Genomic DNA, 25,015 nt, shown 5'->3' on the forward strand with positions numbered 1-25,015 from the left:
CACCTCTGCGCATTTGAGGTATGTTGTTATTCTAGGAGGAAGCCCTATTTCAATATCGATCAAAGTCTCTCTCAACTTCCTGAGTGTTCTGATAGATCACTACATGCCCTGACATGATAGGATGTGCTTAATAATTCCCACGCAATATAGCTGATAATTACTTCTCGCCCTGTGATTAGCCCAAACCAGGTCTCTTTAAATGATCTCTAGATTACCTGTACTGTGCACACAGCCGAGAAAAAACAACCCTGTTATTTGCTATCAAAGCACTTCTTTGACTAACTGCTATAAACGGCTTCAGGGGCACTAAGCTGGTATTAAGGGCATGTGGTAAAATTTTACTTGAAGCTTTTATGAATAGTGCATTATAAAGGTATTTATAATGTACATTGCAATGCATTATATTTTTTCATAAATAATTGTAAACCAAAGTTAAAATGCATTATAATATTTGAAGGTGCATTTGTCATGTTTTGTGTTATACATTCTAAAGGTGTAAGAATGAATAGATCAGCATTATAATGTATTATAACTGTGGTTACTATTATTCATAAGTTCATACGATACATTATTAGATACATTACAAGCCATAATGACTGCATTAAATATTTTATTATGCATTAAATATAAAGGTTTTAAGTAAAGTGTTACCATGTATGTTTACATGACAACGATTGCACTAAATACAGAAAAGACTGAACATGTCATACATATATGCATGACTTGTTTTCATAGTTTACACAGAGATGATATGAAATGTTCAGTTTGAAACCCATTTTCAAAAGTTTGCATTTTCAGATGCTCAAAATGCTGTTGTTATGTAAATGAATGACCAAAATGCATAAATACGTTTTTAGCTGAAAATGGTGTTGTGTAAACACCAACTAAGTAAAATTAAAGATTTGAGTTTGATAAAACTTCTTGGCATTAAAAAAAAAAAAGTTTAAAAATATTTATTTATTAAATGATAAAAAATATGTATTTATTACATGGTAATGTTGATTTTATTCTGTAAAGTAAAAGCTGGAGTTCTCCAATAAGTAAATAAATACATTATGATATGGTAACTTGATTAAATGAAATGAAAATAATGCAAAATAATTCATATTCATCTTTAATATATCAAATTGACAGCCCCTAAAAAAAACTTACCATCAAATTCAGCCTGTCCAACTCCAACAATAATGATGGACATAGGAAGCTTGGCAGCCTGATGGCAAAACAATATTTATTTTCTCAAACCACAAATTTATCTTTTTTTGTAATATATATGAAACACAGGCAGAATGTATACGTTTACGAAGTAAAAACCCATTACATTCCTACAACTATTTGTTCAATTAGACAGACAGACAGACAGACAGACAGACAGACAGACAGACAGACAGACCGACCGACCGACCGACCGACCGACCGACCGACCGACCGATAGAATGACAGGAACACAATTTAATTTGCATTAACACTGAATGCATCAGTTGGTATTGGTAAACATATCTCATATATCCAGCACAGAGGTGTTTAGCTATTTATAGTGATGGAACAGAATGCTCTCAAAAGTTCTAGAGGATGTTCTAGAGGGTGAGCAGAGGGAGAGAGAGGCGGGGCCAGTATGATCACCACGACACCCGCTTCTCTAACAGTCCTCCCGCCAACTCCCCCTCCAGATATCTGCGAAAATTACAACCAAACATTCCTCCTCTCATATACAGCGCACTCATTTACCACAAATGCCATTTTGCATAATTTATGTGCCCTGCTAAATTAAAGGCTGGTAGTTTCAGAGTGACTATTTGCACAGCGGTCTAAATAGCACAGGCCACACAGCACAGCTATTTACACTACAACAGCCAGACAAAATGACAAAATCACATCTGACCCCACTACAACCTTATGTGCACAAAAAAAATGGCTGCCAGAAAAGCAGCAGTAAACAAATTAATGTTAATTACAGTATCCAGTTAAATGCAAGTTTGCTAGCATGGCCTAATATAGTTATAGCATACTCTCAGCAGAATGTGTGCTAACTATCACAGAAGTAGCACAGAAGTGTGCTAGCTATCTTGAGAAATGTGGAGTACAAATACTATTACTGTTACTGTTCTGATTACTTTATTTCAAATGTAATTAGTTACATCACTACACCGCATGCTTAATTATTAGGCACGTTGATATTCTGATGATATTTTTTTTCCAAGCACATTTTACCAATTCCAAACCACATCAATCTTAATAACTACTATTCATTTTGTGTTTAATAATTTCTAAGTGATATATAATTGTCCATGAAGGCTGGAAGTGAAAAACTCCTTATATACAGGTGTGCAGAATTATTAGGCACGTTTTCTTTTACTGATAAAATGAGCCAAAAAAGAGGTTTAACGCAGACGGAAAAGTCAAAAATTATTAAATCCCCATGAGAAATATTCAAAACTAATGCAATACCGAAATTGCAAAGTTAAGACGTGACCATTGCACAGCAAAATGCTCACTGGGTCAGCGGGGTCAGAAGAAAAGACAAACGTTAACTCCAAAAGATTTAAGAATGAATGTGAAGAATTAGATGTAAAACCATCAAGAACCATTTAGTCTCCAGCCCCACTATTTTCCAGAACTGCAACCTTCCTGGAGTCTCCAGAATTACAAGGTGTCAGGTTCTCAGAGACTTTGCTTGGGTAAAAAAAAACGTAAAAAATGACCCTCACTTAATAAGAGTAGCATGCTGAAGTATGGTGAAATACATTAAGACTAATTTTTTATAGGCTTTATGAACAGATAAGTTGTGAGTGACTCTTGAAGGACCAGCACCACATCCTCTTGTACCACTATTTGAAGAATTTATCTTCCAGAATCTGGCAGTAAATTTTAGGAGTAAATTTTTATTCCATCTCCTATCCTGAAAAGTCTGTCTTGCAGAGATTCACTAAAAATGATCTGAGGGTAATAAAAAAATGAGGCTAGTTTTTTTCTGGCCCTGCTGTCCCAGTGAGCATTTTGCTGTCCAATGGTCATGTCTTAACTTTGCAATTTCTGTATTGCATTAGTTTTTAATATTTTTCATGGGGATTTAATGATACATTTTTTTTGCTTTATGGTGACAATGGATGTGGAATCTCTTTACAGCAATGAAGGACTGGAATCTTTGAGATATTATCTAAAATCACGATCAAAAGACGCTCTGCCTCCTACTGAGTTCATTGTGCGCTTGACAGAATGGACTTAAATAATGTTTTTTTGTTCGAAGACTGCCTGTATAGACAAGAAAAGGGTACTGCAATGGGGCGAGCTTTGCCCCAAATTATGCAAACTGATTTCTTGGTTTATGGGAAGAAAGATTTGTGTACTCCACCAAGAATGTTTTTATAGACAAAATCATTTGGTGGGGGCGCTATATAGATGACATTTTTTTTTTTTCGGGCAGTGAGAAAGAGTTGCTGGACTTCCATGCTTATATCAATTCAAGTAATGAAAATTTGAGATTGAATTTGGAATATGACAAGAATGAAATTCATTTTTTGGATTTAACCATTAGAAAGGATGCACAAGGCAATCTTCATACTTCTGTCTATTGAAAACCTACTGATTGAAACACCATTCTACATGGAGAAAGCTTCCATCCTCCGTGGTTAATTAAGAATATTCTGTATGGTCAATTTCAGAGATTGAGACGGTTTTGCAACTCAGATGAGGATTTTGATGTGCAATCGACTATTTTGACACAGCGGTTTCAAAGAGGTTATAGTTCAACGTTAAAAGAAACTCATGGGAAAGTCCAGTCACTAACAAAAAAATTGAAACGTGTAGGCTTTAATAACAAGGTACATTTGTCACAAGATATTGTAAAGAAGCGACACATATTAAACAGATTATTCAAAGGAATTGGAATATTTTACAAGTTGATGAGACTCTGAGAGAATTTCTTAAAGAACCCCCTGGTTTTACTCTTAAATGTGCCCCAACAATAAAGGACAAATTGGTGAGGAGTTTTCTTCCAGCTCCAAAACAAGAAACATGGTTGAGACGACCAAAAGGGAACTTCAGTAGTGGTAATTGCAATTTTTGTAAAAATATGGTCCGGACTAATACTTTTGAGGACAAAAGAAACAAGAAGATTCTCAGTTCATCGCAATCTCACAAATCTCTATTATAACACAATGACTTCATGCATAATGAATCTTTATGTCTTCAATTTGTGTGTTATAATGAGAGGATCCGTGAGCACAAACATTTCAGAACTGCACTCCTGACTGGCCACTGCGTTCCAGAAATCAACATTGCTCAATGCTGCAAACACGTGTTACAATAGAAACTCTGTCTACGCTTGCGCCTGTTAATCGTTTTTATTTTATATTAGTTCTTGTTGCTTTTGTGCAATAGATGAATAACAATTTATTTGTTTGAGATATTTTATTTATTTTGCGGGAGTCCCGTGAATCAATTTATTCTCCCGAATCCCGCAGACACGAGTGTCTACCCACCCGCACCAGCACTCGCCCATCTTGTCTCGTGCCGCACTCTGTTGCGTCGGGGCTCACGGGATCAGGTCTCTAATCCAGTGGCACTCGACTCGACAGTGCGCGTGCTACACCCTTTTTACAATTTAGATTATAAAACACTGCATTCTGTCAGCAATGTACCGCGGCGGTAACATATAGAGTCATCGGCTTGTATAACTATACTCTAATTACTATTTTTTAAATTACAACGTGTTAAATTACTCTGTTACTAAAAAAGTAATCAAATTACAGTAACGCGTTACTAAGTAATGCGTTACTGCCCAACAATGCAAATAAAAGACAAAAAATGTCATCATACTTGGGTGCATAAATTGCACTTTAGACCATAGTACAAAGAGAACAGAATAATTTAAAATATCAATGCCCCTGATACTAATACTGATTCTGTATTGGGAGGATCCATACTTAGTTATCTTATCATAATGTGGATTTTTTTTTTCCACTAAACTACATAGCTCTGACCACATTGCCATTTATTGTAGGAGGTTTTTGTTAATTGTCTCAATGTTTAATCTATACACTACCATTTAACTTTTTAACTTTTTATTCATCAAATAATCCCAAAAAAAGCATTACAGGTTCAAACAATCAATCAATAAAGCAGCACAGCTATTTCAAAAAATGACTTCATTACAGGAATACATTATATTTTAAAGTATATTCAAATAGAAAAACATGATTTTAAATTACAATAATATTTCACAATATTACTGTTTTTTGTTTTTTGGATCAAATAAATGCAGCCTTGATGAGGATAAGAAACTTCCTTAAAAAATATTAAAAATCATACTGATCCCAAACTTTTAAATGACACTTGTATATGTGTTTGTATATGTTTAGAACAGTTTAAAAAATTTAAATGTCTGATGGTAAAGGAAACTTGCAAGTTTCAGTAGATATTTGGAACGTGTTTTACAGTTAATTGTACAGATCAACTGGCTAGTAAATTGACTTGTATGTGGCACTTGCAGAGTGTTTGACTGTTATGTGTAATTATAAATGAATAACACCCCACAAAAGCATCAATTTCAAGCTCTACTTCCTGTGATAGCAGCCCAAAATAATAATGCCATTTCCCCTTTGAGATACTCCGTAATAAAAACTTTCCTGTTGCTCTTCTGACAGTTTCAGAGACCAAATCTTCCTTTTTCGCTCCAAGACCATAACAACAAATGGACTGTTACTGACAGGAGCTGTAAGGTGTTTCCCATTTCCACAATCTTAAATTATCAGTGCAGAGATTATGACAGTCCTGTCATGCCTGCATGTCATAAAAGAGAGGCAGGGCACTATGAATAATTGAAGTCGGTTGCCCCATTTGTGCCATCGTCTTCTGTCATGACTGACAGGACAGATTTGAAGACATGAGAAAACAAAACAGTCTGTTAGTTCACCATAGTTTCCTTGACAACAGCTCTTCAACGTCACGCATGCAGTCCCGAACCCCCACTCTAACATATATGAACGCAGAAGCAAACGAACATTAGGAATAAAATTGGAGGAAAAAACTCTGAGATTCTGAGAACCCACAAATTACCTGCACCGTGTTTCTTTATAACAAAAACTGCATGCTCACATGCTTACAGCATTATTATTTGGTCTGGGGAGAATGATAATGTAATGTCATCAGCGCCCAGCTGCTGTAGGAAAGACATGGTTTGGAGAATTAAATTGGCTTTTGGACGTTAAAGGAACAGTTTGGCCAAAAATGACAATTCTATCATTATTTATTAACCCTCTTGTAACTTCAAAACCCCATGCTGCTATTTTTTCCTTTGGAACACAAAAGGAGAATTTCTGAAGAATTTATTAAAGATTTATTTTTATAAACAAAGTAGATTTTTTTCCCCTTGTGATTTGACTAACTTGATTAACATGGACACACTCCATTAAAACTGCCATGAAATACTTGTTTCAACAAGTATTCAACACACTCATAGTTTTATTAATTATCTCATAATAATGTAACAATCAACACTTGTTGGTCATACAGAAACATTTGCAAGGCTTTTCGGGGGGGGGGGGGGGGAAAGAAAGAAACCCCATTAACATGTTTGAATCATTTGAAATATTATATTTAATCTTATCTGCCTAAAGCTAATTTTTTGCAGTTTTATTTATCTAATATACAATTAACTGCAAATTGCACATGAATTTGGGCTGAGAAATTAAAAGACCACCAAAAGACTCTTTAAAGTTAAATGAGAAAAGCATCAAATAGATGTTACAGAACAGTAACTTTAGAAATACATATTTTGACTCGACATGGAAATAAATTAAAATGAGATTTATAGTATGTATAAATTATTGTTAAATGATATGTAATTATTGGCACCATTTTGCCCAATAATGACCTTGTATTGCATGGCTTCAGAACACTTTTTGTTCTTTTTGGAGCTTGATGTTCACTATGAGCTGTTGTTCTGGCCAAACGATTCCTTTAAGCAGAGCTTCCAGGTCTTCTGTACGAGCATGAGTGAGGAAAATACACTGTACAGATTTATACTTGGAGCCATGACAGACAGTTTGGGGCTAAACTAATGATGCCCGTGCTCTAACGAAGGGTAGAAAAAGCAGGATGGAGTCAGACATGGCATGAAATACTGTCAGGGTGTGACTGAGGACAGGAACTTCTATTAAGCCTATCATCAGTCACACAGCGAGCGGGCGGTTCAATCTGACAAAGAGCTGTCTAATTGATTAATCCCGCCGTCCTTCATGTTGCACGTCATATCTGATTGGCGGATGATGGACCTCTGCTATTGCTCGAGCATCCTGACTGGCTTATCATCGCAGGCCTGCCCACGTCCAACATGACAAATGAATGCGCTCGTAATGTTGTTGTTTCTCATTATCATCCTCCGATTAGCCCTCACCCGTGCCTATTGTTATTCGTAACTACCATGTCAGATAAAAAAAGGCTGCATGTCTTCAGCTGACGGATGGGAGGATTCCAGCTTTCAATGCTAATTATCTAAGACAGAAAATGAATATGCACGGCTCATTAGAGTCTGCCAGAGCCCAACACAGAACCACGGCATTTTATAACACTTAAAGGAATAATTCAATCAAAACTGATTTTCAAACTTGTATGCTGCTATTTTTTTTGGTGAACTGTCCCTTTACACATTTCTGACACATTTCCATCAACACGGCGCAGCTGGAAAAAAAATATTAGTTCAAAATGTACCGTTCACAGAGACCTCTCCTGATTTATTGTGAATGACAATTTCTTTCAAATTCTGCTTAAAGGGATAGTTCACCCAAAAATGTCACCATTTACTCATTCTCATGCCACTCCAAATGTGTATAATGTCTTTCTTTTGTGGATTTGTGGTGAACAATTTCTTTAAGAGACTGCAGTAAGGTAAGCTCCACAAATGGATAGATAGATAGATAGATAGATAGATAGATAGATAGATAGATAGATAGATAGATAGATAGATAGATAGATAGATAGATAGATAGATAGATAGAATGTAAATTAAACAAAGATTACTGGAGTATGAAAAAATACAATTTCAGTCTTTCAGTTCAGTGTGTTACTTTCTTTGTAATTAATTGTGACATTTACTAGCAATTTCTATATGGAAACTGTTTTCAACACTGAATTTTTCAGTGCATGTACGGTTTGAGAAACATTACATCCTCTGCAGAGCAAACCCTAAATATAGCCAACATTTGACATGCAACTGACAAATAAAAAGTGAAGACAATGTACTTTTTCCCTCAAACCCTTCTTTGTAAATATATTGCTATATACGCATATGCCACACCATATGTCTACATTCGCATCTCTGCTGAAACTGTAATGAGACAGCTTAGCAGCAGGATGCTGTCAGCTGTTGTGGAACGTGAAGAGATGTTGTCGAAACACCCTTAGATCGAAAAGGCCTTGCGTGGGCGAATGTCCATTCCCCTACGACCTGTTTTTAAACGAACAAGAAGGATGAGATGCAAACAGCTGCTTAGAGCAACAGCTTTACTCATGAATGATACATGCATCTGTCCTACTGAATAAGAGGAGAGAAGTAGGTCAGTGTTCCTCCAAGGTTTTCTGTGAACACTTTAAACACTGTTATGAAACTATCCCAACATATGCGTGCCACTCAGCACCACCCAGCACAAGAGTAGGACACCTGCTCCACCTAGACATGTTAACAGACCTCCTATGTTGAATTTCCGAGCAGCATTATGATGAGATTGAGAGTTGATTTAGCACTTATGAACATTGTTCACCATCATACTGTGCTTGAGAGCAAAACGCAGATTGTATTAGCACTTCAGATACAGCTTTCATTTCTGACACATTTCCATCAACGCGGCGCAGCTGGAAAAAATATTAGTTCAAAATGTACCATTCACAGAGACCTCTCATGATTTATTGTGAATGACAATTTCTTTCAAATTCTGCTTAAAGGGATAGTTCACCCAAAAATCATGCCAATCCAAATGTGTATAATGTCTTTCTTTTGTGGTACACAAAAGGAGGTTTTAGGTAGAATGTCCATGGTGCATTTTTTTTTTTCAAAACGAAACTCTTCAAAAATGACAAAAAGCACCATAAAAACAATACGCTTAGTGGGCTGAAAGCATAAGATAACTCTGGCTAATATAGTAGAAAGAAAGTCAGTCAAAGAGGTGTTGAATATTGAAAGAAGCTAAATATATGATGACAGGTTTGGGTGAACTTTCCCTTTAAAGATTCCAAATGATAAAAGTTAACAATTTCCATATTTCAATATAGTAGTTATTAAATTGATGGACACATGGCTAATCAATTACCAAGACCACATGAGCTTTTCATTTGATTAAGAGATGCAGCCCCTTTCTTGATTAGATTAGTCGGTTTCTATGCTGATATCTCCTGTTTCTGATTCAAACCTCCTGAAATCATTAATCAGATCTGCACTGCAGTGTAACATTCATTATCTTTAATTCATTACGTTTTGATGAAAATGTCAGTTTTAAATTCAAACACCAAAAATTTCCATTCCAAAAAATGTCAAAGTTCTTTGAACACATAAATGAAAATCATAGGTTTGCACCATACTGTAGGTCACCATTTTTACCTTGCAGGTTCAGGTCTTAAATGTCACACGAGGTGGAAATGTGAGGCTTCTTGGCAGATGCAAGCCGCTGGGGAAAGAGCAGCAGGCAAGATCTTAAAAGGAAGGTGTGGCTGTTCTACAGATCTGAGTAACAGTCGCAAATTCCCTTTAAATCCAGTCTGCTGGGAAATCGGGCCCGTTCATAGGCTAGATGAATGACATGCACCGCTGGAGATGAGATTGACCTTTTAGGCGTAAATTATGACCTCAATACACCGCGAGTCATCCATTTAGCATGTTTTATGCAGCCTAAATAGATTATAACAATATATATCATCTATAAAAACCCACAAGAGATGCTTTAGTACTCAGGCTGAAGATGAAGACCAGGGATTTTACACAAAATATAAAAGCTCTGTTCCGAAAACCTAGATATGTGCCTTTGTAGACCACATTTTAAGGCGTAATAGGTGCCTAAGATGCTTCATTTTGGCTACATTTTAAGGAAGCATTTTGTGTATTAATCACAGAATGCATTGCGATTCGCTCAAAAATAAATCCACAATGGTGGACGATGAGAGAAATATTGATTATCTAATTGAATATTTATCCAGTACTTGTGTGTGTTTGCTGTGTAATATGCTTTTTGAAGATCTGTGCCTTTAGCTAAGCAACATGCCAATGCAAAATCAATTGCGAGTTAAATCTGTTTTGCATTTTTTGTGAACAGATCTATTTTCTATGATGTGTGTGGAGTGGCAGCCTTTTCACTTATGAGGTTTCATTTCAGTTAGGATGCAGCCTGAAAAGGAAGTGGAACAGAGCGGCAATCTGGACCCTCTCCAGCCTGTTCTGTTGGGACACTTGTCCTCTTTTAGTGGTCATACTCACATTCACGATGGCCTCTTTGGTCTGTGACATATCTGATATAACTCCATCTGTGATGATGAGGAGCACGAAATACTGTGAGCCGTCCTGGACAGCAGCTGCGTACCTTCAGAGACAATAAAAATAAAAGCAATGCATACTTTAGGACAGATGATTTTTCTTTAAATTACACATTTTACTCTCTACATTCTTATTTTCCTGGTTTTCAAATGCCATGCTAACATCAGCCATGTTCTGCTTTGTTTAAATAAATCTATGCCGCCACCCAACTCTGAGACAGAGCCTGAGGAGGTGTATCATGCTTCAATTTAGAAAGTCTAATTCAAATTTGCGGAAGATGGCATTTTTAATTACCACAGTGGATGCAGTGTAATCAGATGGAAAATGATTTGGTTGTGTGATGCCGTGACATAAGGGAGGGGGTGGAGATGTCTTCAGACAATTACTTTGTCTCCTTTTTCTGGAAACACACCCACTATCCTTTCAAATGATGATTAAAAATAGCTGCAGTCAGTCTGTTATGACACCTATGCTGTGAGCTTTACAATGGGATAACAAGCTTGCTACATGTCAACATCTTTCTTGTATCAGTTATTGGACTAACACAAACAGTATATGGGTTCAAAAGCCAAGTGTTTGGCCTTCGTGGTCAGACATGATAGACAGACATCTTTGATGGAACATCAGAGAGTCAAACAATCTGAAGCCAAAGAAATCATCTCAAGTGTTTTCAAAGATACAGTCCATAGACAAGGTGCTTAGCCAAGCAGTTTGAGATGCCAGGCTTATTCTGATTCTCGATGTGTCTGTTGTTCATATGCCATGCATTCAAAAAATCTAAACAAAGATCAATTTCACTATTCATGGAGAAAATAACATGTGCATTGCATTCCACTAAATCTGGGCAATCTATAATTTGCATGCAAAGTGCAAACAGGCTGACATTTTACATGGAAACAAAAACAAGCTGAATAGCTTTAAATGGCAATTTAATGGAGTACATTTTGAAATGATGCAAGAGTGGGCAAAGCGAGGTTAGATAGAGGAGGAGTGTTAAATAAATATCAATTTATGCTGTGTTTAGATGATTTTACTCAAAACTGTGACCACATATTCAGGACTGGAGGTGTCAAAAAAATTTGTCCACAATTTTCTCTCTATTTACTTCCTGTATAAACAGTGTTGTTATTGTTAACTAAAAACAAAGCCAATAAAAATCAATTTTGTGAAGTTTGTGAAATCAAATATAAATATTCACTAAAATCGAATATAAATATTTAAAAGAAAAAAATAGCAAAATTACTAAAACAAATAAAATACATTTAAAAAGACAGCACATAACAACAATACTAAATCTTAAATCTTGAAAATAATTATAAAAAATCGAATTCAAAATAATAATAATAAAATACTTTCTAATGTTTCGAGCCTGCCATCACACCAATAATCTTACTTTTAGTTACCATAAATAAATAAATGAATAGTTAATGTGGACTGTGTTTATTGTAAAGTTATATTATAAGTTGATAATAAAACTGATTTTGCATTTAAAAGTGCAATAATTTAAAAACCTACCTGGCCACGTGATTTACAACAGGGGCAAAGTTAGTAGGTCCGTATAGTTGGACGGTCTTTAGACTCTGATGGTATGCCTCTAATATCCCCTCAATACCATTACAGTAGGGATTTTCAATATTGCCGTTCTGAAAGACAGAAATCAATGGTTCACATGTGTGTCTTCATTTAAGTCAACCAAAGTTCAACAGAAAAACAATGCTGAAGAGAGAAAACATGGATTGTATCAATCAATATGACAGCAGAGGTTGCCAATTATAGATGTCTCCCACACAGTTTCATCTCAGAATCATTAAACCACTTCCAGAACACCAATGCCTAGCATCTCATACTCTCAATTTTACGACTGGGAAAGTGAGAAAAACTGAAGGACACTGATACTCTTGGCATCAACAAACTCTTTTGGACTAATCTCAGAGATTTTCAGGAAGTTCAAGACAACAGGAAGATAAGCATCAGCTCACTCACTAGGGGGAACTCATGAGACACTCGTCCATCGGGGGGCAGCTTGGCTCCAAATCCCAGTGCAGGGAACATCTTGTCACTGTCATAGTCCTGGATGATTTCCCCCACAGCCTTCAGTGCCAGGGCGTAGGCGTTCATCTGGTACGGGTTCATGTAATGGAGAGAAGTGGACTGGGATGGGTTTCCTGAAAATTGAACAGTAAACAAAAAGTTATACAAACATATTAGGACACCAATTTAAGAAACAACGTTAATGTGTTTGGTCTTAATGGACTAGATCTTCTACGAGTGGGATACTTGCTGCTGAGCAAGTATATACTTGTAACTGCCAACAGACACACTTCTGTGAGCTTGTGAGATATGCAGCTGCTGCATGAATGGGCATACATAAATCCTATAACAGTTTTAGACAGGTGGAGCTGGAGGAGGTGGAGGGTTTAAGAGGAACTCTGATAGCATGCTGCAGTACCAGCTTACAAAAAACACTGAACCAGACTATTTAAATGTTGAGAAAGCAAGCTTACTGGCTAAAGAATGAGATCAATCAGCTTGTGCAATGTTGTAAATAATTTGATTGCTAGCAGACTGCACGTATCTGCCTACGCCATCTTTCATGACTAAGAAAGATATTTCTGTTTATTTCAAAAATGTATTATTTGATCTAATATTAGTGTGTTTTGTGTATTTTTAAGATAATTAGAATATTATGGTCTTAGCAACATGCTAACGTCAAACTCTGTAATCAGTTCTGATTTGTGTTTCATTTACAGAATGCCATTTGCGTGCAGCACAGAGTTGCTGCCTAGGTAAAGCTTACATGAGGGCCTTTCGCACCGCAGGAACCTTTTCATAGTACCAAAACTAATTGTGGAACTACCCACTTTTCGGCGTGTTCGCACCGCCGGAACTGGGTGCGATTTTAGTACCGGACTGCCTTTTTCGAGAACCAAATTAGCTCCTACTCCAGAGCAGGGTCTAACCAGCACAACTGGTACTAATCGTGACGTAAGTAGACATTGATTGGCCAAACGCGTACGAAAACGCCCTCACCCGCCATGATTTAAAACGCTGTGTAAACATACTGTAACCATTGTGTCAACTTATTTCTCAAGTATGGAGAACAGCGATAGATGGACGTACGCTGAAGTGCAGGCACTTGTAGCAAATGTAGCACTGCCAGTTGTCGTTGGAGATTCTTAGTCCTCCTTTCCGTTCTTTCAATCACTTTACGTATACGTGGACTTTCCATGTCCATTATTGTGAAACCCGCGAGACACACACAAACACACAGCACCGATTACAGCGTCCTCCATCCTCCTGTTGTTAACGTTGTTTTTCTTTGTTTCTGTTGTTGAACACCGCGCACAAATGACGTCGCTGTCGACTGGCTTACGTCACTTCTTAGTACATACTCTCGGTGCGAATGCAACCCATTAAATGGTACTGGAAAATAGTTTGCACAAAATCGTCCCAGTACTTTAGTACCGTACATTTAGTTCTGGAACTAAAGCGGTGCGAAAGGGCCTATTGTGTTATCAATGCAATTCATTAGGTATTTGAACAGAGCCACTGTGTCTGCAAGAGCAATTCAAGAAATAAATTTAAGAAACACCAACGAGCACTCAAAGTTTGTAGTTAAGCTATTGATGTTGTTCTGGGCTTAGAACAGTCGGGATCCAAAGAGCTCTTGAGCTATGGTTGCATTGTTACTAAATTAACTCTGTAATTCAGCTCTTTTGCACTGCAGCCACCTTCAATAAATCTCTCAGCAAAACCCACGATGCCTTCTATTTCCATCTTCTCGCTACCCTTTTCTGAACAAATCTAGTTAATTTGCTGAATAATTCAAAGATGTTTGGAAGCAGTTTTTTGTGAAAGGACAGTAATTATCACCAACGAGCACTCAAAGTTTGTAGTTAAGCTATTGATGTTGTTCTGGGCTTAGAACAGTCGGGATCCAAAGAGCTCTTGAGCTATGGTTGCATTGTTACTAAATTAACTCTGTAATTCAGCTCTTTTGCACTGCAGGCAGCCACCTTCAATAAATCTCTCAGCAAAACCCACGATGCCTTCTATTTCCATCTTCTCGCTACCCTTTTCTGAACAAATCTAGTTAATTTGCTGAATAATTCAAAGATGTTTGGAAGCAGTTTTTTGTGAAAGGACAGTAATTACTTGAGCACTTGCAGCAAGTGCGGTGTCGAAAACGACGGGGAGTAGCATTCACTGCCAGCTGGTGTAGCTGGGCCATTTTAGACTGTTTTATCCAACTGGTTCACCTCTCAGCATGACTTGAACCCTTACACAGCTCCCCGTTCAGCCCCGCAGCACAGGGGGCCGCCCAGCTACGATTAATAGGAGTGTATTGAGCAACACAAGCAGTAGAGAAAGGCCAACGATTGGGTTTGGATTCCCCAACCTTTTAAGAGGTCAAACACCATTCTCTCCACTTAATTACTTACCGTTAGAGGCGGTGAAATCAATGGCCACAGTGAAATTGATCTGGGTCCTGGGAAAAGAAGCAGAAATGAGAAAACAAAAGAGTAAGCAAAAATGCTCTCTGCAGTGATTTGGTAGCTTGCATAGAGATAGGTCTGTGTGGGAACATGCTAACACACACGCACACATAAGCATGAAGACGAACATGGCTAAATTATGGCTAATGTGTGTAGTCAGCCCCAGCTGCATGGTTTAATTGGGATAAACAGGAAGAGCCATTACTTTGAGCTCATATTACTAGTTGTACTGGACTCAAACAGCAGGGAAGTGCAGCCTCCGCAGGTCTATCTGCATCCCTGCCTTTAGCGCATCCCTTCACACAGCGTTTCCTACTGCTCTGGTTTCCCATCAGCCACAAAACCACATTGTGCAGCATGTTAGCGATGCCTACTAAATGAGTCCCACAGGCACCTTCAAGGTTATATATTGAAATCATTAAAATGCCACCACATGCAGTCACATATGTGCAGCAATGTGACATGTTGATCACATTTCAAATTCACCTCTTCTTCTTTGACTTTTTTCTGCACAATAGACTCTCTTACCCCGGCCAGCACAATCTCATCTGCCTTAATAGAAATGTCAAAACCGGTCCTGCGTGGGATGCACAGGCTGGCCGGAGACTCGGAGCACATTATAACAGGTTATCTGCCACTCAGCCATGAGTAGTTCCATGCAGTTAAAGGTCAGCGCTTAATCAGGTGCACACACTCACAGCAATGAATGCGAAGCTCAGTATAGCAGTTCTTCATTGGCAAGGGCCAAAAGATCTTCAACTATCTCATGATTAATAGGTTACTGGGTTTTTTTATAGCAAAAATGAAAAAAGAATCTTAAGAATATGACATTCTAAACAAGATACATTTACATGAGAAGCACATCTGCATGAGATTTTGAGGCTAGTTTACAAAAATACAACTTAAATGCATTTGTCTTAACTCACTGGCAAATTGTTTTCTCTTGTTTTAAGCTTTGGTTTTAAATTGGTACTTTTATTCAGCGATGATACATCAAATTAATCAAAAATGACACTTAGATACTTATAATGTTACAAAAGACTTCTGTTTCAAATAAATGCTGTTATTTTAACCTTTCTATTCATTAAAGACTGAATATTCTGCGTTTCCTTCACATGAAAAATTATAAAACATTAAAAAACTGAATTATAATAATGTTTCACAATGTGTCGGTTTTTACAGTATTTTTGACCAATAGTGAATAGTAGTGTATATCATTTATATATAATAATGCATTTTTCCTTTATCTGTTGTTTTGTTTTTGGGGTTTGCAGAATATGTTATCTGAGCCGTACTTGATTTCTCTCAGTAAACATAGCGCTGTGTGGTCATTTCATCAAGCTTTGGCGAGGTCTTAGATTTGATTGGCTCTCCTCGTGGCTGATCTAATACCAAACTGGAGCAGCTCGAGTGTGATGTGCTCCAATTCTCTCCGTCTTCTAGCCATCATTTCTATTGCTGTTCCCAACTCAGTCACTTAGAGAGTAATATTTGTCAATAATGCAGAGGGTTCTTCTTCTAAGTGGCAATTTCCTGTTTTCATTTAGACGAGGACTTAATCAATTTATGGTCTGTCAGACCACTAAGCAATCCCACATGCTGCGTGCGCTCTGAAACGCAATGCTGCAGCTCCATGAATACACATGCGCACACAAACGCGCCCAGGCACACTGTTGATTTCCACATTTCATTGTGTTGTCTCCATGTGAGCATGAACCTGCGGGCCGTCTCCTGATGTTTACACAACCCAATGGCAGTAAACCCTCTAACCCTATCAGGGCTGCCCGTGCTGGGGCAGTCAGCCGAAACTGACAGGGATTCACCTAAATGTCACTTTGCATTAGGCTCAAAACTTCCGCCCCACTCTCTTCTTCAGTTCATGGTCATTACACTATTTGCCTACGTTTGTTCTAGGACCAACAAAATAGGAAACACATCCTACTTGACAAAATCATAGCTGCACTAAACCACATGCAAAAATACAATGTATACAGTCAAATTCAAAATGCCTGTCTGTAGCTATTATGCACATGCTATATGTGATGGAACAGAAGTTATGCTGAAATTGGTCTATTGCTGAAACACTTTCCTTGAGGGCAAAAGTTGAAAAAGGGTGAGAATTTTGGCTGTGTGAAATGATAACATAGCTACTGCTTAGAAAAACCCACTGCAATCTCAAACATATTCATCACACAATCTCCAAGGTCGAGAGCTATATCTATAAATCTGATTTTGATGGAACGTGTGACATTCAGTCAAACAGCCTTGGAGAGCTTCAAGTTGATGGATGCAAAGAGATGACTGTCCTTTTTGTAAAATGCCAGATAGTTTAAGAGAACAGCCAATCACTGCATACTCAAGTGTAGTGATAACAGCTCTGATTGTCAGATCATCAAACCCTTCAGATGTTCCTTTCTAAGATGATGTTTATCCCCACACCACAAAACAAGGGTAAGAGGGTCGTGTTGATCTTTGGATCTTGTTGAATTTTTAATGTTAAATTTCAAGCATTAAATGGTTGTGAATGTAAATGGAGGGTTAACACATAATGGCAATTATCTATTTTTTTTAAACATACATCAGGACATCATATTTACATTATACATTAAATAAAATTATGTATTAATAACGAATTCATTAACTCTTTCCCCGCCAGTGTTGACAGCCACAACCAGCATTTCTGATCATTTTTACAACATTTTCATAGCCACCAAAATATTTTGTTGTATGAATATCTGAACATGCAATATGTCAAAAGTAAGAACAGAGCCTCTGCCTTTAAACAAACAAACAAAAAAACTTTATTCTAGCTTCAAGCTGTTTTTTTTTAATCAACACTTGAATGTGGGTAAAACATTTTGAGCAAAAAGCTGAGAAAAATCATATTTTTGTCAGACTACATCTAGGTCAGATTCAGATTCATGATCAAAACATACTGCAGATGGAGTCGATCACTTCCATCAACACCCCCAAAGCTTGCACAGTCCAATACCACTTCCCGGGTCGATGTCAGGCAGTTTTGATTTATTATATTTTGTTGTATGAATATCTGAACATGCAATATGTCAAAAGTAAGAACAGAGCCTCTGCCTTTAAACAAACAAACAAAAAAACTTTATTCTAGCTTCAAGCTGTTTTTTTTTAATCAACACTTGAATGTGGGTAAAACATTTTGAGCAAAAAGCTGAGAAAAATCATATTTTTGTCAGACTACATCTAGGTCAGATTCAGATTCATGATCAAAACATACTGTAGATGGAGTCGATCACTTCCATCAACACCCCCAAAGCTTGCACAGTCCAATACCACTTCCCGGGTCGATGTCAGGCAGTTTTGATTTATATGGTGTTTAATGTTTGATGATCACATTATTTTGCAGATGCATCTGCTTACATATGCATTCGCTTGTTTCTGCTTCTGCTTCATCTGTGTTTTGATCTGGAGATTCTGTACTCTTTCAGAAGATGCGTAATAGCGCCTCCTACCATTTAACAGTTCCGTCAATGGTAGGGAGAGAGTTACACTTTCTGTGCTAATTAAGTGTGCCTCACATGTCCTGAAAAGTGATACCAAAACATTTAGATCACCATCTCTTGCAGTATAGATCATAATCCCCACCTCTTCATGTAAGTGAATGGGACCCAACTAAATAATCAAATTACACTTGTTCCCAAAGATGGTTTCCATCATTTTAGGTAGTTATTATCACACTGATGTATGTTCAAGAGTTCGTCTTTCTAATAAGTTTGCTTTTAGTTAGTTCTTTGATGCTATAAAAAGGGGTGTGGCATCATTATTGTGAGCTTTTGATTGGGTTCTGCGGGAGTTTGGGCAGGAATTTGATACGGTGGCTCCATCTCATGATCACTACTGCGCTGGCCCGGGTTCCTGATGACGCCATTTGCGCAAGATAACAGCGGCCATTAAATTAATACAATTATTAAAGTTAATTTTGGTTAACTGAAATAAAGCTGAAATAAAATATTTTTGCCTTGGCAATTCAATGAAATAAATTCAATCTGATATACTAAAATGGCTCAAACTAAAACTAAATGAATTAATTAGTTAATCAGGTTAGTTTAAACTAACAGAAATTACAAAAGCACATACAATTTTGAATATGCAATACACCAAAATAAAGAACAGAGCCTCTACTTTTAAACAAATAAAATCAGTTTTATTCTAGCTTAAAGCATTATTTTTTATCAACACTTGAATATAGGTAGGTTTCATAAAAATGCATAATTTTGAGCAAAAAGGTGAAAAAAATAAATTTTTTATCAAAAACTACATCTGGATAATATTCAGTATGATTATCAAAGCATAAATCCAGTAAATCGTTTTCATTTATATGCTGTCTATTGCTGATGATCGCATTATTTTTCATATGCATCTGTTTACATAAGAGATCGCTCGTTTCTCCGTCCTGTTCATGTGTGTTTTTGTTCGGGAGGTTTTTTACTCGTTCAGAAGATGCGTAATAGTGCCCCTGAGTGTATAACAGTGAAAACACGGAAAGCCGTAAAAGCTCGTCTTTGGCGGGGAGGCGTTTTCTTGTAAAACACGAGATAACTCGTCAATGGCGGGGAAAGAGTTCAAATGCAAATTTTCATTCAAAATGCTATATCCTATAATAGAATATAAATAATACTAAAATAACACTGGTCATTTTAACAGCTTTAACAGTTTGTGTGTAATTGAAAAGTCTTTTCAGCCACCCTGCTATTGTCAGAGCATCAATGCATGCATAATGCGTGTGATTCACAGCACCTGTGCAAGAGCGTTTGTCTCTCTACTCACCCTCCTTTGATGTAATCGAGGAAAGTCGACTCTGATTCCACTGAGAACGACAGCAGTGTCACCTGCATCAAAAACAGATCAAAAGAGACAACTGAATCTACAACAAAACAACAAGAGAAAAATATGATGCCACATGATGCGATTCAGTCATGTTAGAAATTGTCCTAATACAACTTGTTTCAGATGAGGCAGTGAATGATGCGAGAGAAGTGTCGGACCCTCTGGGAAGCGATGCTCTCAGACTGATCTCGTAATATAGAGCAATAAGGCGACTTTGGCACAGCCATCAATCAAAGCATGATGCTCATATCAGATTATCTCTGCTGTGCTACAAATTCCTGCTTTCTTATTCACTTCCATGATCTCTAGCTACCCACACTCCCTTTCTCTTACACACACACACACACACACATATACAGATGTTCAGTGTGGCGTGACATTTGGTTTAATGTGCGTGTCTTGGCTGGGCTATTTCCCCCATTTTAAAATCAGCTTCCACTATTTGTTGATTACAATGAGCCACACGCAAAAGTGCTTAAACAGAATGATTTAGAAGGACCCGTCAAAGGAAAACAGCGTCTTCATGCAGCTACGAAGCAAAGCTCTCTCTTGTTTTTTACCACTTGTTTTAATTAGCATGGGTGTAAAAGGGATACTCATTAATGCGGGAAGACATTTGAAAGCTACTGTGCATGTCGTTCCCTTTCCCATCACATAATTGAACTGAGGAAATGGCTGTAATTAAAGGCTTCGTCTGTGTGCGCATACTGTACATGCGTGTTTGAGCGTATGCTCTGATATACATGTGCATACACGCTCACAGTGGTGAAATTTGTTTCATAAGTTAATCTCTGAGCCACCACTCACCGTGCCAGAATTGACATATTTCTTCTTCTTCATCTTCTTCTTTGGATTCACCACCTAAGAGCCATTGGAAAACAAATCAGAAATCAAAATAAGTTCAGACAAATGAGATTGGGCAGAAGTGGAATTTAGATTCATTAAACAGATAACAAACAGCCTTTCGTCTCACAAGATGGTGCCTCAAAAACAAATCAATTATATTTCCTTGGAAAATGCCACCACCTGCGGAAGATGTGGGAAACGCTGAAAATGAAAGTCTTGCTCTGAGTTAAATGTGATTTCACATTGAATTCTCCACTTCTCAGCTCTAAAATGTACCACATTTTTTAAAGAAAATATCAGTGGTATTTGGATATTTTGGTATATTTTAGATCCGACTGCACCAACATAAAAACTTGCACTAAGAACAGTTCAATTTTTGTCATTCAGGATATTTTGGGAAAAAATTTTTCTTAGTGTTAACATTGCTTTGGACCTCACTGAATTGACACTATATTGACAAAACACACACACACACACACACACACATATATATATATATATGTAATGTGGGGTTTGTGTTTTGTTTCATGTTCATGTTTTCCATGTCTTTTAGTTTGTAATTGTTTCATGGTCCCTGTTTGTGTCATACTTCCCTTGCCCTCATGTATTCATGCCATTGGTTCCCCTGTTCATTGTGTCATGTTCTGATTGGTTGTCTTAATTCATGTGTCTTGTTTCCCATTGGTTTGTTCTTGTCATGTGACCCTCTTGTTTCCTATAAGTAGCTTCATGTTCCCATTGTGCCCTCGTCGTGTATTGAATGTATTTAACCCGCTGTTGGTGTGTCTAGTCTGTTTATGTCAAGTCTGCTCATGCTATGTCTGTTCAAGTCAAGTCAAGTCAAGTCAAGTCTGTTCATGTCAAGTCAAGTCAAGTCTGTGTCTCGGATTATTGTTTGGATGTTTGGATCACTCTGTAAATAAACTGCACTTGGGTTCTCACTTACGCTCGCCTTCAGTGGATTGATCTTTACAATATATGAACAAATGTGACCCTGGACCACAAAACCAGTCATAAGGGTAAATTTTTCTAAATTTAGTTTTATGCATTATCTGAAAGCTGAATAAATAAGCTTTCCATTGATGTATGGTTTGTTAGGATAGGACAATATTTGTTCGAGAAACACATATTTGAATATCTGGAATCTGAGGTTGCAAAAAAATCTAAATACTGTTTTAAAGCTTCTTTAAAGCTGTCCAAATGAAGTCCTTCGCAATGCATATCATTAATAAAAATTAAGTTTTAATATATTTATGGTAGGAAATTTACAAAATATCTTCATGGAACATGATCTTTACTTATCCTAACGATTTTTTTGGTATAAAAGAAAAATCAATTAATTTTGACAAATACAATGTATTTTTGGCTATTGCTACAAATATACCCGTGCTACTTATGACTGGTTTTGTGGTCCAAGTTCACAAATGGTGCAACCAAATAAAAAACATGAAAAGTGATCTATAATATAATATGAAATATAATACAAATTGGGAGTTTTATAACACTTTTGTCGGTAGCATGAATTTTCAGTGTTGCTTGCCTTCTTAACTTTAGGTGGTTCTTTCATTTCCGAACTATGTAAGCAATGATTCTTAACTATATATTGCATCCCACATATATTCTAATAAGAAACATGAAGAAATTAAGTTTATCCATTGTATTGACGAATTGGAGCTGAGGAGATGGGTTTGGTCTAGATTATTATCTCTAGAAGAAGGAATGAAAGAGAGCGAGAGAGGCAGAGCGAGAAGGAATAATGATTCTGAAAAGCACACAAATGAAAGTAGAACCATCCAGGTGACCTGTTAGCTGTAAGGGGTGAAATGCAGAAGAAAGGAATGGCAACCCCTGGTCGTCCTCCATTCATCTCCAAACACTAAGTAATCAATAGCTCAAATAGACTCTTTGTGCTCAGATGGATGCAAGAACCTGGACATGAAAAGAGTTTTTGAACATGTTCACTGTAGACTCATGACCCATCACCCCTTCAGGTTCACAAAAACCTGAGAGGTGAGATTACAGAGTGGAAATTTATAAGATGTAAATCTAAAGACTCTTTGATGTATAAACAGGTCATGTGTTATAATAAAAAATTTTATTACACTGTAATAACTGCTTTATTACACTGTAATTACATAATTTCCAACAAGTGCTCCAGGGAAAACAACCTCTTATATTCAGTAATATCTTTACCCTAAATAATACACCAGAACTCATTCCAAGGACAATAAACCAACTTGATGCTTTTGCTTAAGCCTCAACCGCTACCTCCCAAAGAGACACTATGTTTTATCAGCCCTGATTGCACAGCTCCCAACAACATTTTCACAGGCCTCCTGAATCACAGCTTCATCTGCCATGGGGTATTTTATAATATGTTGGTGATGTGTTGGCATCAACACATTAGAATATAGGAGTGCTGGGAATGCTTGCGGTATTAAACACCATCCTTTGGAGAGGAGATGGTAAATTACTGTAATAATTCAGAATCCCAGGAACACTCTTATAGTAATCCCCATTTGCATGCTTCCCAAGGGCTTTGATGACTTTACTGTCCAAGCAATTTCCAGAGAAAAACAAAGAGGAGACTTTTAGATACCTGCGACATTGAATGTGAATGGGGGTGGCTAGAGAAGGAGTGTGAAATATCCATAAAAAGAATCTTATTTTAGAGTTAGAAACTAAAAAAACAAAAACATAGAACATTTGTTACTGTGTCTCCCAGATTGAGGAATCAGTTTTAAATTGAGAATGAAAATATTTCAGGGTATAAAGAGAAGACCACCGGCTTTCATGGGTGATTTATGTGTCAGCTGAAAAATTAAAAGCATCCGTACAGCTTGGAATATTTGACTTGCTACATCATTTTGAGTAGTTTTTAACTAGTAAAACATTTTGAATTGTATGCACTGAATAAAAAAGGAAGGTCTGCTTTCTAATGATACAATTATTATCTTTCTAACAAAGTTTTCGATATATAATCCATTGGCCCCTAATGTTAATATATTGTGTGGTCGACATCTCACCTCATATATGTTGAACTGGCTCTGACCTCGGGCTAACTCTCTGTAGCTGGTGGTGAATTCACCGATGAAATCATGGCTAAAAACATAAGAAGATTCACAGATTCACCACAGTGAAATATCCCTTCAACTCTTCCTTTTTTATCACATCAAAAGTCATTTGTCAGCTTACCTGCCATCACGATCCCAGTCATACACTTCCACTTTGATTGTTCTGGAAAACAGAAAAGGCCCAGGCATGTTTGACAAATCAATACACTTGGAGGGGGAATTCACTAGGAATTTGCATGCAATGTCTACATTGTTTTAGCACCTTATTTACAAAAGGCAGGGCTGTACGTTAACTTTTTTTTCACATAGCACTGGTGCTACAGAGGTTGAAAGTTTTGTAGCACAGGCCAAAAAGTTGTAGCACAAGTATAAAACGTCTGTTATCGTGTCTGAAAACAAACACAAGTCATGGAGTTCATCACTTAAACAGACACTGATTTTCCATACAGAGCACAAAAAATACAAACCATCACAAAATTAGTTTTTAGACAAAGTTTTCTTAATTTGCTAAAAATGGAAGTGTGCAGAAACATAACACCTCTTACACCTTAACAAAATATAAAATAAAAAAGAATGGCAGACATTTAGGCCAAAGTGAGCAAAGATAAAAATCTTTGTCATTATTTTATCTTTGTTATTAGAAAATAAGAACAAAGATATACATTACAATTACACATAATATACAAATAAAACAAACATTGCTTCATTTCTCAGGTACAGTATTTAGCAGTAACATTCAAGAAATTGAATGAACAAATATTAAAATAAAATACTATATACACTATATACATCAATTATACTTTTTTAAAAGCAACTGTAGGATCTGTCTCACAACAGACCCACCTACATGATGGAGACACACACATCAAACCAGCACATTCCATGGATGTATTTCACCCGTGGCCAGGGAGAATACAAAATTTACATATTCAATTGGTAATATACACTGACATCAGCTTCTCGCTGGCCGAGTAGCTGATAAAAGTATAAACTATTGAAAGTCAAAGTCAGTTTTGATCAGGTGGACCTCGAATTCTCAGATCGAGTTCTTTTAAAACCTGAGCTAGAAATAAACCTGAATGAATTAATAATGATTAATTCCCTTACAACTAAGTAAATTATTACACAACTGAATGATGATAAATTCATCAGTCAAGAGCAGTGAGCAGAATTTTTTCTGTGTTTTGTTGTTTTATTAACATTAAAAGAATAGTTCACCAAAA

The 25,015-nt window shown here is 36.9% G+C and overlaps 1 protein-coding gene across 1 annotated transcript in view; it reads right to left on the bottom strand.

The window, feature by feature from the left end:
• Positions 1 to 25,015, bottom strand: part of cpne5b (copine Vb) — a 195,182-nt gene that overhangs the window by 5,264 nt on the left and 164,903 nt on the right. Inside the window, exons 10-18 of the mRNA XM_016238961.1 lie at positions 23,914 to 23,955; positions 23,745 to 23,820; positions 20,680 to 20,733; positions 19,813 to 19,874; positions 14,959 to 15,005; positions 12,500 to 12,681; positions 12,032 to 12,159; positions 10,460 to 10,562; positions 1,153 to 1,210 (exon numbers count right to left, since the gene is read on the bottom strand). Coding sequence (XP_016094447.1) covers positions 1,153 to 1,210; positions 10,460 to 10,562; positions 12,032 to 12,159; positions 12,500 to 12,681; positions 14,959 to 15,005; positions 19,813 to 19,874; positions 20,680 to 20,733; positions 23,745 to 23,820; positions 23,914 to 23,955 — 752 coding nt within the window. The remainder of the gene's footprint in view (positions 1 to 1,152; positions 1,211 to 10,459; positions 10,563 to 12,031; positions 12,160 to 12,499; positions 12,682 to 14,958; positions 15,006 to 19,812; positions 19,875 to 20,679; positions 20,734 to 23,744; positions 23,821 to 23,913; positions 23,956 to 25,015) is intronic.

The sequence above is a fragment of the Sinocyclocheilus grahami genome, unplaced genomic scaffold (genome assembly GCF_001515645.1).
Source record: "Sinocyclocheilus grahami isolate Dianchi unplaced genomic scaffold, SAMN03320097.WGS_v1.1 scaffold552.1, whole genome shotgun sequence".
Taxonomy (NCBI): Eukaryota; Metazoa; Chordata; class Actinopteri; order Cypriniformes; family Cyprinidae; genus Sinocyclocheilus; species Sinocyclocheilus grahami.